Source organism: Phalacrocorax aristotelis, chromosome 15 (assembly GCF_949628215.1).
Source record: "Phalacrocorax aristotelis chromosome 15, bGulAri2.1, whole genome shotgun sequence".
Classification (NCBI taxonomy): domain Eukaryota; kingdom Metazoa; phylum Chordata; class Aves; order Suliformes; family Phalacrocoracidae; genus Phalacrocorax; species Phalacrocorax aristotelis.
In genome coordinates this window covers 7771911-7786682 of record NC_134290.1, presented here as the reverse complement: position 1 = coordinate 7786682, position 14772 = coordinate 7771911, and the positions used below count along the sequence as shown (strand labels likewise).

At 41.9% G+C, this 14772-nt stretch overlaps 1 protein-coding gene across 4 annotated transcripts in view; it reads left to right on the top strand.

The window, feature by feature from the left end:
- The window catches only part of KIAA1671 (KIAA1671 ortholog), an 87251-nt gene that overhangs the window by 52026 nt on the left and 20453 nt on the right, over nt 1-14772 (top strand). Inside the window, exon 1 of one of the 4 annotated variants that reach the window (XM_075110605.1) lies at nt 4948-6396. The exons of the other annotated variants lie outside the window; for them this stretch is intronic. Within the exon in view, the coding sequence (XP_074966706.1) occupies nt 6112-6396 (285 nt within the window). The 5' untranslated portion in view covers nt 4948-6111. Of the gene's footprint in view, nt 1-4947; nt 6397-14772 lie in introns of those variants that run through there. 4 annotated transcript variants of the gene reach the window in all.

Sequence of the window (14772 nt, the reverse complement as noted above, 5' to 3'; positions counted from 1 at the left end):
ACATTTCCCCAAATCCAGATATTCTACAAAGTGTACCCCGGGGATCTGGCTTTTTTGTTTGTGTAAGAGCAAGTGCTTTTGGAGAGAAAGGGGCGTGTGAGAACTGGCAAGTGGATGGGAGCATTTTAAAGACACCAACTTAATACATAGTTTTGTTCTTTGTATGTGGAAAGCAAAACATACTGTATCTGCCCAGGCTCTTACCAAATTATGTTTTTCCCCAAGTTAAGACTACTTTAAAGCAGTTCAGTTGGTCTTGGTTTGGAATGAAAGGGAAAAACCCCAAAACCTTTGTTCCAGCTGTTGGGCTTTTGTGTTGCCCAGGCCCTGCTGACCTGCGGGGGCAGTGGGGCGATTGGGAACAGTTCGTTGGGGGAGCAGGACTGTTGCGAACTGGCAGATCATCAGGGAAGCCTTGAGAATATTACTTGGTATTTCAGTATTCACACGCTTCTTTTTCACTTTAAATGAGAATTTGAAGGTGACATGGTAAAAGCTTTTATTATGGGATGTTACATGTAAGATATTCAGCCTGTAGTTAGGAATGCTTGCTAGTCCTTCTTTGAACATGACAATTCAGATGGCAAAATAGAGAATGCAGAGGCAAAAATAAGGAGGATATAAAAAACATAAGTTGGTTTGCAGTGTCTGAAGAACCCAAGGAATAATTGAGTTTGGAGCCATATAGCTAAGCTCAGTACAGCGCTGTGTCTTTAAATAGTCCATAATGTCAAACACAACAGGTTAAATTAAGTTCTCTTACTAATGAAACAGAAAGAGAGTTGATGTGGAATGCAAGACCAGAACAGCCTTACAAGGGCAGGCTTTGCTTCTCGGTGGTTGCTGAAGACTCAGTGTAATTGAGATGGACAAACTAAGAGGCCCGAGATGGAATTGAAGCTGTCGTGATCTTTGCAAGTACTTGGTCATGATATTTGTTTGTACTCACAGAAGATATTTAAGAAATGCATGAATTATTAATAATGGCGATCTTAAGTGGAGCAGTGGGATGTGAGGCAGATAAGCATCAGAAGAATGGGTTTCTGACTGAGGGTCCCACAAGGGAAAAGCAGAGACATTGTTTTTGCAGTTAGTTTAAACTAATCTCGCCCATCCATCTCTGTCGCATCTTCCTTGCTGACAAAGGATCATTCAGTGATCCAGTCTAGGTGAAAACTAATCCCCAGTATCCTTTTGATAGGTCTGGATTGCCTTCCCAGTTCTGTGCATGCTAGTGCTGCCAGAAGGGAGGTGGTGATGGGGGACTCAACCATTGCTAAAGACCCTGTGGACTTGAACGTCTCGCACTCATCATGAGGCTGTGCTGCAAGTTCCACCTGCCTCTCATAGTGTGTGTATTATGTGCTCTGCTACATGCAGGCCTGTTTTTAATTTGACCTTCCAATCTTATACAGTCACTAGCATAATTATCTGTATTTGAGAACAGGTAAAGCTCAAAATTAGCTGAAAGCAGCTTTTAGAAAATACAGTGCAACAACAGAATTCTGTTTTCTACTGAATGAGGGAAAAATAGGCATTGTTACTTCTTTGTGCAGGATTGTATTTTTGACTTGTAGGTGGAATAGATGTTAATAAAAGTATCCAGCAATGTTTGAATAACGAGGTCCCATTTGCTACTGTGGTAATTAGTCATGCAGTACTGGCTAGCAATGTGTGCTGTGTTCTGAAACTGCACATCCAGGGTGGCAGCAGCATGAGATAAACACTAGTATTTTTCAAGGGCAGAAGATCGTCTTGTGCTGTTCTTGTTCAGAAACAACCCCTTGCTCAGCCAGAAAGACTGCTGGACTGAAGTGGCTGGGAGGCAATTATAGAACATCTGTCTGGTTTGAGCTATGTTCTGTAGGCTGATAGTTATAAAAAGATACCTGGATACACCAGAGAAAGCAGTAAATAGAGCCCGTGTGTAACCCACATGCTATTATTTAATTAAAATACAGTGGTGAGCATTTGCCAGCTGGGAAGTTTGTGTGGAGTCCTACAGAGCATCATATTCTGGGGAGCCCTAGAAGAGAAGTGAAGAGAACAAGCTGGTGTGCTTCGCAGGGAGCCCAGGCTTTCTTGGTCCGTTCTGTGTGCACCCACAGGCAGGAGATCTTGTCTGTGGCAGCATGCTCTTTGAAATTGGTACTCTTCTATGGCTAATGTAGTCCTTCATCTATTGGGAAGTTGATTTATGTCTTCTAAATTGTTTTTAATAGTGGCTTGTGTTTTTCATACAGCTGAAATCTCACTTGAATCAGAAAAGCCTCAACGTGACTTTGCTGCACAATTTCTTGCAGCTTTTGAAAACTCTGTCCTTTAGACTTGTTGAGTGTTCTCCAGCTTTGGTTGGCTGATGTAATGGGGTCCTCTGAGGTTTCGGTGGATTATTTTACTTACCAGAATAGAAGGGCTAGAAGCAGTCCATTTTAATAAAGTAGAATAACCCTCCTCACACACACCCCCTGCACAGATGAAGGCAGAGGTCAGCATATTATGCTTTTGGTGAGGAGGGGTGAAAATAAAAAACTGTATTGTGAAATAATCTACCCAGTCCTTGCAGTGTCCAGTCAGGGGTGTTTCTGAGGATGTTTCTTCTATGTAATTACTATGCAGGTGCATTTTAATAAAGCAGTATTCCTACAAATTTTCTTAAAACATAATCAAATTTTTTCAGACCTCAGTTATTTTTAGATGAATTTTCTAAGGAAACTAAGTTTGACTGCGTAGTCTGTCAGTCTCCTGGCAGCTGCAGAACTCAGCCACTTTTGGTATGGAGCTCAAGCAGGAAAACATACAGTCATTTCCTGCATTTCAGCTGCAGGGGTGGCAAAATCTTGAACTATTTGAATTTGATGGTGAAACCACATCTGATTATCTTCTAAAACATTTTGCCATTATGTTAATTGAAGTATAACTCTAAGCAACAGTTTAGATGCTGAGTATATTTAAATGCCCAGCAGTATGTTCATGTGGTAGCCAGAAGATACTAAATTTAGTGTTGCAGATAGTCTCAAATCAGCAGTTTCACAGTCTTCTAAGGACGGAAATGGTGAGTTGGGCATAACATCTCACTCTTTTCAGGAGAGGTCTAGTAAAAATGTGGCCTATATTCTCTAGTGAATTTTGAGATCCTTCAAGTCACATACATGCGTAAGAAGTTCTTGCAGCAAGCTGTAAGAAAGCTGCCCTCTGTGCATGTTGGGTTGAATCTGGTCGTGCATCTCCTCCCAGTTTGTGACAGGCAATATACCAGAAGGTTGGTGAAATTTCAGTTCTGCTCTACCTATCCTGTTTAGGTGGAGGGACTGCTGACTAACTTGCATGGCAGCTACAGTCCAGAGCTCTCTGATTGCTATTTCGGGGGGGCTACCGAATCAGACAGAGCCTGGAACCATCTAAAATAGCAATGTGCCTCATGAAGAATCCCTGTACTGCATCAAGCAGAGCTGCACTTGCAAATGCGCAGATGTTTGAAATATAGAGCTTAGATTAAATGGCATAAAAATGTATAGTCTTAAAATTCAACCCTGGATGCAGGGTCTCCATTGTTCGTGAAGCATTATCCATAACTGTGTCAGAATAAATTGAACTTTTTTCTGTTTCTTTAAAAATGTAAGAAACACCCAGTTCTTGGGGCATCTGATCAAAAGTATCTCCTTCCATTTCCATACAATAACAACTCTGTAGCTCTTTAAAAGAAGAGCTATGTGAGGGGAAAAAAGTTTTTTCTCTGTTAGTTGGATTCTTTCAACACTGAAGGTTTTTGTTAGACTGCTAATTAGAGAATGCTCAAAAGAAGTCTAATGCATTCAGAAATTAAGAGTATGGAACGCTGCATTTTGTTACTGAAGTTTTTCTTGGAGATAAGTTATAGGTTGGTAGAGTTTAACTCTTAAAAACGATGCTTAAAAGGCACAACAGCCCATTTCCTCAGAGCGTCTTATGCTTGTGTGCATGTTTGTAAGTAGAATTTCTGACACCATAAAACTACGCGAGGCCATTTCATGAAATATTACCTAGAAATTTTTCATTCCATTAAATCTCTTCCTGAAAGGTTTAGGGGAAGGGGGAGGATGATGCAAGATCATGGTACTTTGCTGTTGCTTAATTTGCCATACAACAAACCCCCCCCCCCCCCCGTTGAATAAACAAGAAAGCAAGCAGCTTTCAACACGCCTTTCTTACCTTCATACCTCTATCTCTTTCCTCTCAGTTCTCAGCTAGTCACGTCTTGACTTTGGACACCTACTTGTGTGTATTGATTTAAAACCTTAGCTTTTATTGCTGCTGTCCCCCCACCCAGTGGGCTGTTTCCAGAAGTTCTATGGCCAGTGCTATCTGACTGCTCGGTGTTACCTGCTTTTATCCGTGGGGTCCTCTCGTTACCCCACCCGTTTCAGGCTTTGCAGCGGTGGTACTGACCCTGTGGTCTCCCCACTCCCAGGGAGGGAGCAGAGTTGAGGAATGACAGCGAAAGTTGTTAACAGTGTATCAAAGTAGAAAAAACTGCTCTAAACTGTCAGACCTGTTCAGCTTTGTTTTGAGCTGCTGGTTTAATCATTATCTTGCACTGATATCATAGTCACTAACTTGAAAGTATTTTGTTTGAGTTTTAAATCACATAATAACAGTTCTACGTGATGGTGCTGCCTGAGTACCCCGTTGAACAATGGGACCCAGGTGTAGGCAGGTTTGGGCAAAACCTATCCCAATGGGAAGCCTTTTGGTGGCATTGTAAAACATTCCCTGGCAGAGAGGTTGCTGTTTTCCCAAGGAAGGGTTAAAATCAGTAAGTACACGTGACATATGCAAACTATGAATCATTCCAATAGATCTGTGCAACTCCTGCCTGCTTAGGCAGCAAGCAGATGCTGTTCCCTTGGTTGCCACGGTAACCCTGCCTGTACTATAATAAAACCCAACCCAGATCCTTCCTTAGGCAGACCTCTGCGGCTGTTCCACCTAGCTCATTGTTTCCTCTCCAGAGAAGAGGCAAGGCAGGGACAGAGAGGAGGGGATAGGATACCAGAGGCAGTGGCAGCTTTCACCTGCGTGTAACCTCTTACACCTTGTTCAGGGAGTGTTCGGAGCACGACAGCCCTTGCTGTGTCAGACTGAGACAGGCTTGCAAACAGCTGTGAGATCCAGCAGCTTCCTCAGAGTGTGTCTCCAGATTGTATAAGGAGAGGAGCTGGTGTGAGCGGCAGCTTTAATAGGCGTGGGGAAAGTGTCTATGCTCGCTACTGGTAGAGCGTTTTACCATTCCCAGCTACATTCCTCTGTTATGAAGCCCCCCTTGAAGCAGAGGAGCTGATGTCATTCAGAAGATCTTTTGGCAGGCTCTGGGCAGCCAGCAAGTCCGGTCTTGAAGGCAGCAGACCTGACACGGTTCCCCTTCAGCTTCACTGTGCCTCATGAGCTTGTGATCGGCATTTCTGGAAGTGAAAGATCTTGAGAATGGTTCTGAAGACAGGAAGACTGGTGAGGAGGGGATTCTGCCGATGCTGATACCTTCCTGCAGAGTTTTTTGGGAAGAAAATAATTTGGATTTATTGTTCAGGAGATCTAATAATTTTGCTGCTAAATGGATTGTATAGAAGCATCAGAACTTTGTTTAATGTACTGCTACCTGAAAAGCTGCCGAGCCAGAAGAATATGATTTTTTTAATCCTTCTGATATTTAAAGCAAAACAAAAACTTGGCTTAAAAAGGGAGTTGCTTTTCCAGCTCTGAAATGAGACAGTAAGAGACTGATTCTGTGCTTGTAAATGGACTAATCTCAAGTGACTCTGTCAGGATTTAAACCTTGATTTCTCTCTTTAACATGGCTGAATTAAACATATTTTGATGGAACTCTGGATATCTGATTGTAAGTAGGAAGAGTCTTTTATTTTTTCCTACTTGACAAATACCAATCTCCAACCTCACATATCTTTTGTTATTTAAATATAGAAATATGCTGATGGTTATGTGTAGTGCTATTTACATTAGCTGAAAATACTTTATAAGTGGAATCTTTTTTGCAAAATAAAATCAGGGCTGTTAAGGAGAACATATTTTACAGTAATTGCTGCTGAATATTGATTTCTCATCTCTGCTGGAAAAATGGATTACCTTGGAGACAAACTGACAGTGGCACAAACTCACATGACCCAGTGGATGGGTACAGTGCGGAGATCCTTACAGGAAGCACTAAATTTAGTCACTACTGCGGTTGCTCATGAACGGACTAGCGGGGAAGGTGGAAGCAGGACTCCCTTCAAGCGAACCTCTTCCTTCAGGCACTTTGCATCCCGGAGCAGAGAGTCCTTCCGAAGGTTTTCAGTGCGGAGTCAGCAGAGGTTTTCCTCTCTGAGGAAGAGGCAGACCAGTTCAGAGCCACCTGAGCTTGTAAGCTATACACCTTTTTGAGACTCTCGAGGTAGATAAGACAATGCAAAAAACTTGGTTTTGTTGCAGCAGCTTATCTAATACCAAAACCTATATCATGTCTGCATTTCAACTTCAAAATAGCCCCCAAAACACATCCAGGTAGCGGTGTCGGTCTGTCTGCTCCCAGCTGGTTTCTTTCTGCAGCGCAGGTGGATATTTTCATTTGCCAGGCAACAGAGTTAATCAAGGTTTTGGGAATGGGGAAAAATGTTGTTGATCTTTTTTTAAAGCAACATAGTAAGGTAGGACAAATATTTGTCTAAAATTAGAAAGTTAGTCTGAAGCTGCACTGGTGTTGGTCATTTCAAACACCACAGGTCAGTGTGACTTTTAATGTACACAATACTTTTAATTTTTGAGTGAGAAATGCCTGAACCTAAATTTGTAAAAAAAGTTAAGTGGTCACTCTGCAGACAATGGTAAATGATCATTATTCTCTTCTTTTTCAGTAAAAGAGGTGTGGTTTTCTCAGTATAATTACTACTTTGTCATGAAATAGAAGTTATGTGACCAGCAGGACCTGTGAGTGCTGTAGTGGGGCAGAGGCAGTGTGTAATTTCATGGGAGCGAAGGAAAAGTGAAGAGCCCTCAGTTCACCCCGACTGGGCGCCACACAGACACACACCCTTTCCCATTAAATATCTTTCCTAGTCCCTGGGTTATTTTCAGGAAGAACAGTCTGTATTAAGTGGCATGGCAGAGTGGTGGAGGGAACACCGATTGTGTAGAGGGAAGTCCCTTCCCGGGTGGAAGGGCTGCAGGCTCTTGCAGCTGGGCTGGGGTCTCCCATGCTCCTTGCAGGCATTGCTCAACACCTCCTGTTTCTAGTTCTAGCAAATAATGCAAAGCAGCAATGTTTTTAGGTTACAGTGTGTTGAAAGGTAAACGAATCCAGTTTCTTCTGGTTTATTTCATGGAGAGGAGCCTAAACTGGTGATTTGAGTTGTACCTGAAACTGATAATTTGAGACTGGTGTTTGATCCGTGGGAAGTGGGTGTGCTGCGGTTGGCTTGAGTGGAATCAGGACCAAAGCCTTGGTACCAGCATGCGGGTAAATCCTGCACAGCTTGCGCTCTGAAGTGGCTAAAACATTTTGTTTTGTTTTAAAACCAAGTAGTTATTAATTGTAAGTGTAAATACATAAAGTTCTGATGTGGCCTCACAGAGGTTTGTTCGCTGGGTGTTTGAAAGTAAAGCTGCATTCCTTGGGCAGGCGTGGTGTTTGTGTATGGGCTGTTGCCAGTGCTTTATCAGTTATGGTCTATAGCGTTTTTGTCCTAGCTTGCTATTCATCTTCTGTTTGGCTGTACTGGAAACAAAAATATTGTCGAGTGAGCACAAAAGAATGAATAGGAAAATATTTGGTGTAACCACTGCTACAGTGTTAGTATGGTGAAGTTCTTTTGGTTTCTTTTTAAAGCTGATATTTTAGATTTACTGGAATAATTTGAATAAAAAAACTTGTTTAAAAGAAGTTAAGACTGAAAAATGGAAATGTGGAACCTGCAGAGGGCAACTGTACTACTTTCCTTACACCGCATTGCTTACAGAGCTGAAATTGTGAGACGCAGGATGACCTTTTCACTTCGTTCACGGGTGACAGCCGCTGGAGCCACTGTTCCTCTGTTTCAGCAGTAATTTTGCATGTGCTTGGATTTATGCACGAATTTGGTTTAACTTGTGCCCAACTCCTGTGCTCAAACTTAAGGTCTTGGCACTTGAGAAGGTTAGTCGTTTGTGCCATTGTGTCTTCCACGGACCAGCTTGTGAACGTGGTCCTTGAGCTGTTATTTCTTTTTTTTTTTTTTACCTGGCTGGAACGGGGTCCTGGTTTTACTTAGTCCTTGGAGCTACTGACATTTTTCCGCAAAAACCTATGGAATTATTATGAAGCACGTAATTCATTATAACCTGACTTTTTTTGTTTTAGGGATGTCCTGTATAGTAAGTAATCACTCGGTGCTGCTACTTCAGTGATGCAGTTCCTAAACAAGAAGCAGCCAGGCTTGCTGGCTCATGATGCAGCTGCTGCCGCGTGCCTGACACAGCGAGGGCCGGTGGCGTTCGGCTCCCGTCTCTGCTGTCGCTGGTGGCTGCTGGCTGAGAACTTAGCATCGTACAAGACCAAGGAACCTTCCAAAATTCAAGTCAAACAGCACAATTTCAGATAGTGTGAATGAATTTGCTGCTGAGGTTGAAGCTAGTGAAGGTGTGAGAGTGCATTTCACTGCATTGATGTAGCTGTCTGTTTGTCCCCTCTCACGACTTTGGACATTCAGATTAAATGACCAAAGCCAATAATAGGTTACAGTTTGTATGGATCTCCTGTCACTGCTTCAGGTATCATCTAGAGAATTGAGTATTGTATCTAAAGTATCCATCCATTTATTTGGATATCTGTGACTTTTAAAAGATGCTTAGTTTCAAAAATTGTCTTGTTTTCTGTTTAGTTCTGTACTTAAGTTGATATCCTATGTTTGCAGCAGCTTTTATGGCTCGGGGCTGATGATGTGTGTGCTGTCTGCTGGATCCCGCAGTGGGAAAGCTTGGGGCTGTTCCATCGGTCTGACACAGGTGTAGTCCCCAACTTTCTTAAATGTGGGGAAACTGGCAGGTTGGTACCTTAGTAATAATGTACTACAACATATTTTAGCTGGTAACTACTGAGGGCTCCATAGCTGGGAAAAGGCTCATGGACACTGCATTTTTTTTCTGGGCTGTAAGAAATTTTTATCCACTACAGAGGATTTTTAGGACTGGAGTGAAAGGGATTTGACGTAGTTGGTTGTTTCCTTGCTGGAGGTCATAAAAGTGGGAATCAGGCTGCAAGAGAGAGGAAATAATTTTTTTTTCAAATGCTTCTCTTTAACAGCTGAGGGATTACGTATTCACATTGTTTTTCTGTTCATACTTTGTCACATTTTCCTATTCGGTGTCTGGCAGGGCTGACTTCCTGACCCAACTCCGTCTCTGATGCTCGGTGTTTCTCTGTGGTGCCACAGAGAGGAGGTTCTGCAGCAGATTTCCTCAGGAAGGAGGCAGGGTGGATATACCTTATTTAAAATGTGCAGAAGACATGGGAACCAGTCTTTATACACAGGACATTGTGAATTTAATTTTTGCCCTATAAAAATCTCTTCTATTGTCCAATTTTTTTTCTTTTTTTAAATTTAAATCCATACACCTTAAATTACACCTAGATAAAGAAATGCCTAACACAGGGCAGTCTGATTCTACATCTAGAGAAAGTACAGCCATGATTTCAAGAATTGCTTAAAAGCTAGGACGGTCAAGGGATAAAATGAGCCTGAGAGCTAAAACGAATTTGTGGTTCTCAAACCAACAGTTGATCGGTCAAAATTTAATATACGCAAATCACAAACAGGAGTGCAGGAATCATTTTTATTTTAAATAGCTTCTCTGGTATATTCAACAGCAGACTGCTTGGAAAAAGATTATTTTTCATTATTATTATTTTTCCCTGTAGTACTCTTACTAATTTCTTCATTGAAATCGAATATTCTGTCGCTTGTCCTGCCTTCATTCATAGCACAAACCCCTGAGCGCACTGTTTTTCTATCAATTGCTGTTTCCCAGCGAGCTTTTCCTTCCGCCCTTTTGCCTTGTGGTAGCCTGTTCGTGCAGAGCTCTTCAGAGCTAGTCATCTGTCCTTTTTGGTTCCACTGAAACTGAATTTAATTGGCCTGAGAACATTTTTTACCAATAGATGTAATACAGTGGTCTCATATTTAATTTAAGGAAAAAAGGTGTCACCATAGACTGAAGAATCTGACTGGTGGCTGCTCCCAAGGATGCCTGGGCCCTGCTCTTGCAGGTCACACATACTGAAAACCCCACATAATGACACAGGACCAATTTTAATTGCATCATTATTCTGGCATATTAATACCAGATCTGGGAATCTGCAGCTGAGCTTGCAGAATTTTTTACTTTAAAGTGAAACCTTTTAAATGGAAGTTGATTTTCCTTCCAGACAAGTTTTATTGAGGCTTTTTTCCATTTTTCATCTCATGTCAACAGCTCAGTGTCTTTGTTGTAATAGGAGCAGAGATACCTTCATTAAACATTGCCCTTTGTTTTAGTCACGGTAATATCAGTCATGTTTCTATTATAGGTATGATATCCGGTTTCCCAGCCAACACCATTAGTTCTAGATCTCTTAAGTTTGTTGCCATACAATAAAAACAGGGTAGTTATTGAATACCATCAGCTCCTTCGCTATCCCCTTACACTGCTAAAAAAGTGTGGCAGTTTGCTTCTTTGTAAGAAGTTTAAGTACCTTCAGACCGCTGGCTTGAAGAACAAAGCGATGCAAAACCTCAGAGGTGTTTCAGGTTGTGTGGGAGAAGATTTTGAAACGGAACAGAACCAATTAATTCTGTGGCTGCTCGGGCTGTAAGCAGTCAATGTGTTTCACATGAGTTGTTCTGACGTGTGCTAAAAATCACACCGAAGTGCTTTTAATTGTGTTTTGCTTTCCACTGTACGTTCAGTGGCAGTTGATGAAAATGGTCTTTTTATTCAAGCTTGATCTGACAGCATCAGTTATTTTGTTTGGATTCAGTTTTAATATAGCTCCAAAATAAAGATAGGAATTGAGTGTTTTGTTTGACCACACGAGTCCCAGGTGTGCTGGGAGGGTGCTTAGTCCTTCAGAGGGTTTTTGTTGCATCCTGCAGCCCTTTCGCTATCATCCTCTCTACTAGAGGTTGAAATTCCCATCTTGTTTTTTTTAATCTTCATACATGTTTCTTTCTGATCTGGTGTAGCCAATATAAACTTGTGCAGTCAGCTTGTTTCTTGGAAAAGTTGGTGGGCTATCACTTTTTTCCATCTGAGTAGGATCCCTATCTGGCGCTGAAGAGGAGGTGAGTGACCAAGAAGGAGCACCCTTAAAACCTGGGTTGACCTATACACGTGCCATTAACCTGCACTTCGCCTGGGATTGTATCTCTCTTTTTAAAAGACCATTGATCTGCGCTATCTGTTTTGATTTTACCCAAGGTCTGTCTGTAAATGTTTGTCCATTATGGTGAACATCATTCAACAAACTATTTGTAAAAAGAAGTTAATACAAGTTGGCATTTTTATTCTGAGCTTCACTGTTTCGAGACAGACCCTACAAGAAATAGTTGCTGAACTATTTTGCTCAATATTTTTTTTGTTACTGTCAGTGAATGGGATTTTATCTTTGAACTTCCAGAGAGCTGTTACGGTAGCATAAAGCATGTCTGCAGAAAGGACACTTTTAAAAACAAGTTGTTTGTCTTGTTGCAGAGTGGGGGGAGGAGTAAAGCTGTTCAGTTTAATTAATGAAGATACAAGGGCCAATACTGAAACAGTTCATGCTTTTTCTTTCTTAATAACTTTTCTTTGGTTTAACAGGCCATGAACATAGCTGGCAGCATAAATCTGGGCCACAAAACCGTAGTGATGGGTATTTAGTAGACTGCCTTTGTTTTTCGCTTGTTATTTTGACAGGAATAATTGCTAAGACGACTTCACTCTCTGATTTTTACTTAGGCTGGCTGCAAGGGCTTGATTTTTACCGTGTTCTTAGAGTATGAGAAAAGAACATAAATATATTTAGAGCTGGTCATTTTGCAGTCATTTACCTTACTGCCTTTTTTTGTTTGTTTATTTTTAAAAGCACCAAGTGATAGCAGTTAGCTTTCAGAGGGAAATAAATCTCATTAAGCAAAAACATCACTGAACGCAACTCTCAACACTGGCAATCAATTTTTATTGAAATTGTGTGACTTTGTGATAGCTTCAGGAAATACTAGTGGTATTTCATTGGTCTGTGTGTGTGTATTTTGACTGCTCTCTTCTAAAACATCTTCTAAGTTGTCTAAGACTTTTATTGAAACTGGCAGTGCTACTTCCAAAGACTGCATGTTTGTTATTCGCTTGCTGTCAAGAAATCCTATCACTTTCTGTGCATCTTTAAGTCTAGACTTTAAACTAAAGAGCCCCTTTCCCCAGGAATGTTTGTTTGAAGTTTAACTTGTCTTATGTGGAAAAACGTTAACTGTGTAGAAGAGCTGTGAAATAAAGTATTTTAAGTAGGAGGTGTTGATTTCAAGCATGTAGCTTTTCAAAAAAAGCAAATATATTCACTTCCTAGCATAACAGTATAAAATAGTCTTGTTCTGGCTTGTGTCTCTTGCAATGTTGAAGATGAGGGATTCTGTTCAACTCCTAGTGCCAACTTTTATTAATGCTGATGAGAGTTACATATGCCCTCAGGGAGAGAGTGAATTCCTCAGTCTCTGAGGTAGGACAGCACTACGCTGCTCAAAATCTTCCTGACAGACAGGCTGGCAGGCCTCTGCCTCTGATCCTGCTGGGTTTGGGTTTCTTGGGGTTTAATTTCTTTAGCTTGACTGCCTAAGGCTGAAAAGAAAATTTAATATGTTAATATAGGAGGGATTTTAAAGTAGTTTCTAACTATTTTCTCTGCTCTGCTTCGGTTTTCTGCTTTCCCACTTCTCAGAGGAAGTACTGTCATGGCTCACTCAGCCCTAGCAAGGTATATATTTAGAATTAGGTTGCTGCCTGCTTTTTGCACATCAAGTCAACCTCTGCTGTATCTTCAGCCTTGCACTGAAACCACACGATATGTGAGTGGTGAGTGCTCAAAGCAAGTCACAGCAGCTCTATTGTCAGGGTATAAAAAAATTTACAAACTCTAAAATGTCTTTCAAATCCTGAATGGAATGAGGAGGTTAACCTCTACTGAGAGTCGCTGCAATAGCAGTGAGTAGATTTCATTGCGTGATGGTAGCCAGATTCCTGGCAAAACTAACTTAATCTGAATTAATTTTGCCACGTTCTCTGTTGTGGCCAAAGCCAGCTCCGAGAAGACTTTGGGTCTCTCTTTGGTGCTGCTGCCTTTCAAATCGTGAGTCTCTCAGCTGGACCTGGCTCCCGGAAGGCATGGCATAGCTGGCTGTTATGACCGATAGATCCATTAAGGTAGAAGACATTATTAGCTGAAGACTGGCAAGCAGAGAAGTATTTTGTATGTCAAAAGGTGTGGAAAATGCCAGGGTTTGGGGAGCTGCAATATATTCAGGTTCGAGCTTAGGCTGGAAAGGTGTTGCTGGGAACATGCTGTTTGAACTCAAGTCATTGAACTTGCTGGCAGTGATTTCCTCTGGCTCCTTTGTCACGGTTTGCAGTGAATGTTTTGTGCTGATGTGGCAAGGAGTATCTCTGTCAGCTCTGCACTAACCCGCTTGTCAAATCATTTGTAGTGTTTAGGTCACAGTTTGGGTATTTTGATTGAAGGGAAAATATTTTTACTGTAGCGTAAGGCATGTATACATTTTAAAGGGATATATGTTAAATACAATGGATTTAGTTTTGTTTGAATTCAGTTCAAACACAGCACTAAAGAGTCCAGATTCTACCATTAAGGCTACCTTTCCTATCAGCAAGGCCGCAGGACTAGTGACAAGGCCTGTTGTGGGTGAAGTATAAAGCCTTTTAAAGGAGGGCAGCTGAGCTAACGGTGTACGTGGGATATCGCAGCTTGGGATGTTCTCTGCCCTCTCCACTGTGTTACTTTCGGGTACCGGCTGTTCACAACTTACTCCTTGCATCTGCTCCCTCAGGTTAGGGGCTGGAAGGGAAGCTTGCCCTTCCCCTTATCTCTGCAGACGAAGGTATGCTTTTCTGCATTTTCTGCCAAGCCTTTCCAGGGGAAACATGATGCACAGGCCTCAGTCCCACAAGCTGGGAAGCTATGAAAAGGTGGAGAATTAAACCACTCACCTCCTAAAAACGACCCATGTTTCATAAGGTAAATGCTGTCGTCTTTTAACATTAAGGATATGATTGGTTGTTGCTTATCGTATCCCGGTGGAAGAGGTAGAGAAAACACATATGGCTGAGACAGCCGTGGGTTGCATAGCAACAGTGAGGATGTAGTGGCTGATATCATTTATGAGAATGTTTTATACCATGGGACTTGGTACGTACTCCACTGCACATGGAAAAAATAAACACTTCATGATTCAAAGGGGTTTGAGTAGAGCAGCATGGATCCTTAGGATGTAACAGTGCTAAATAAGTTGTGTGAGAGGACTTTTGAGTGCTTTTGGACACAGACTGGGGCAGTCGGGGCACACTTGTGTTTCCCCAGGTGTGTGCTTGTGCATTCCTGCAGTGCCAACTGCTGTAGTTTGCCACGTTAAACCAGCTTGACCTCTCCAGCCTCATCCCAGGAAGGCAGTGGGGCCCGTGGGACGTTCCTCTTGAGCAGACACCAAGGCTGCTCACTGCTGTCTCCTTTCCCGCTGGCGGTAG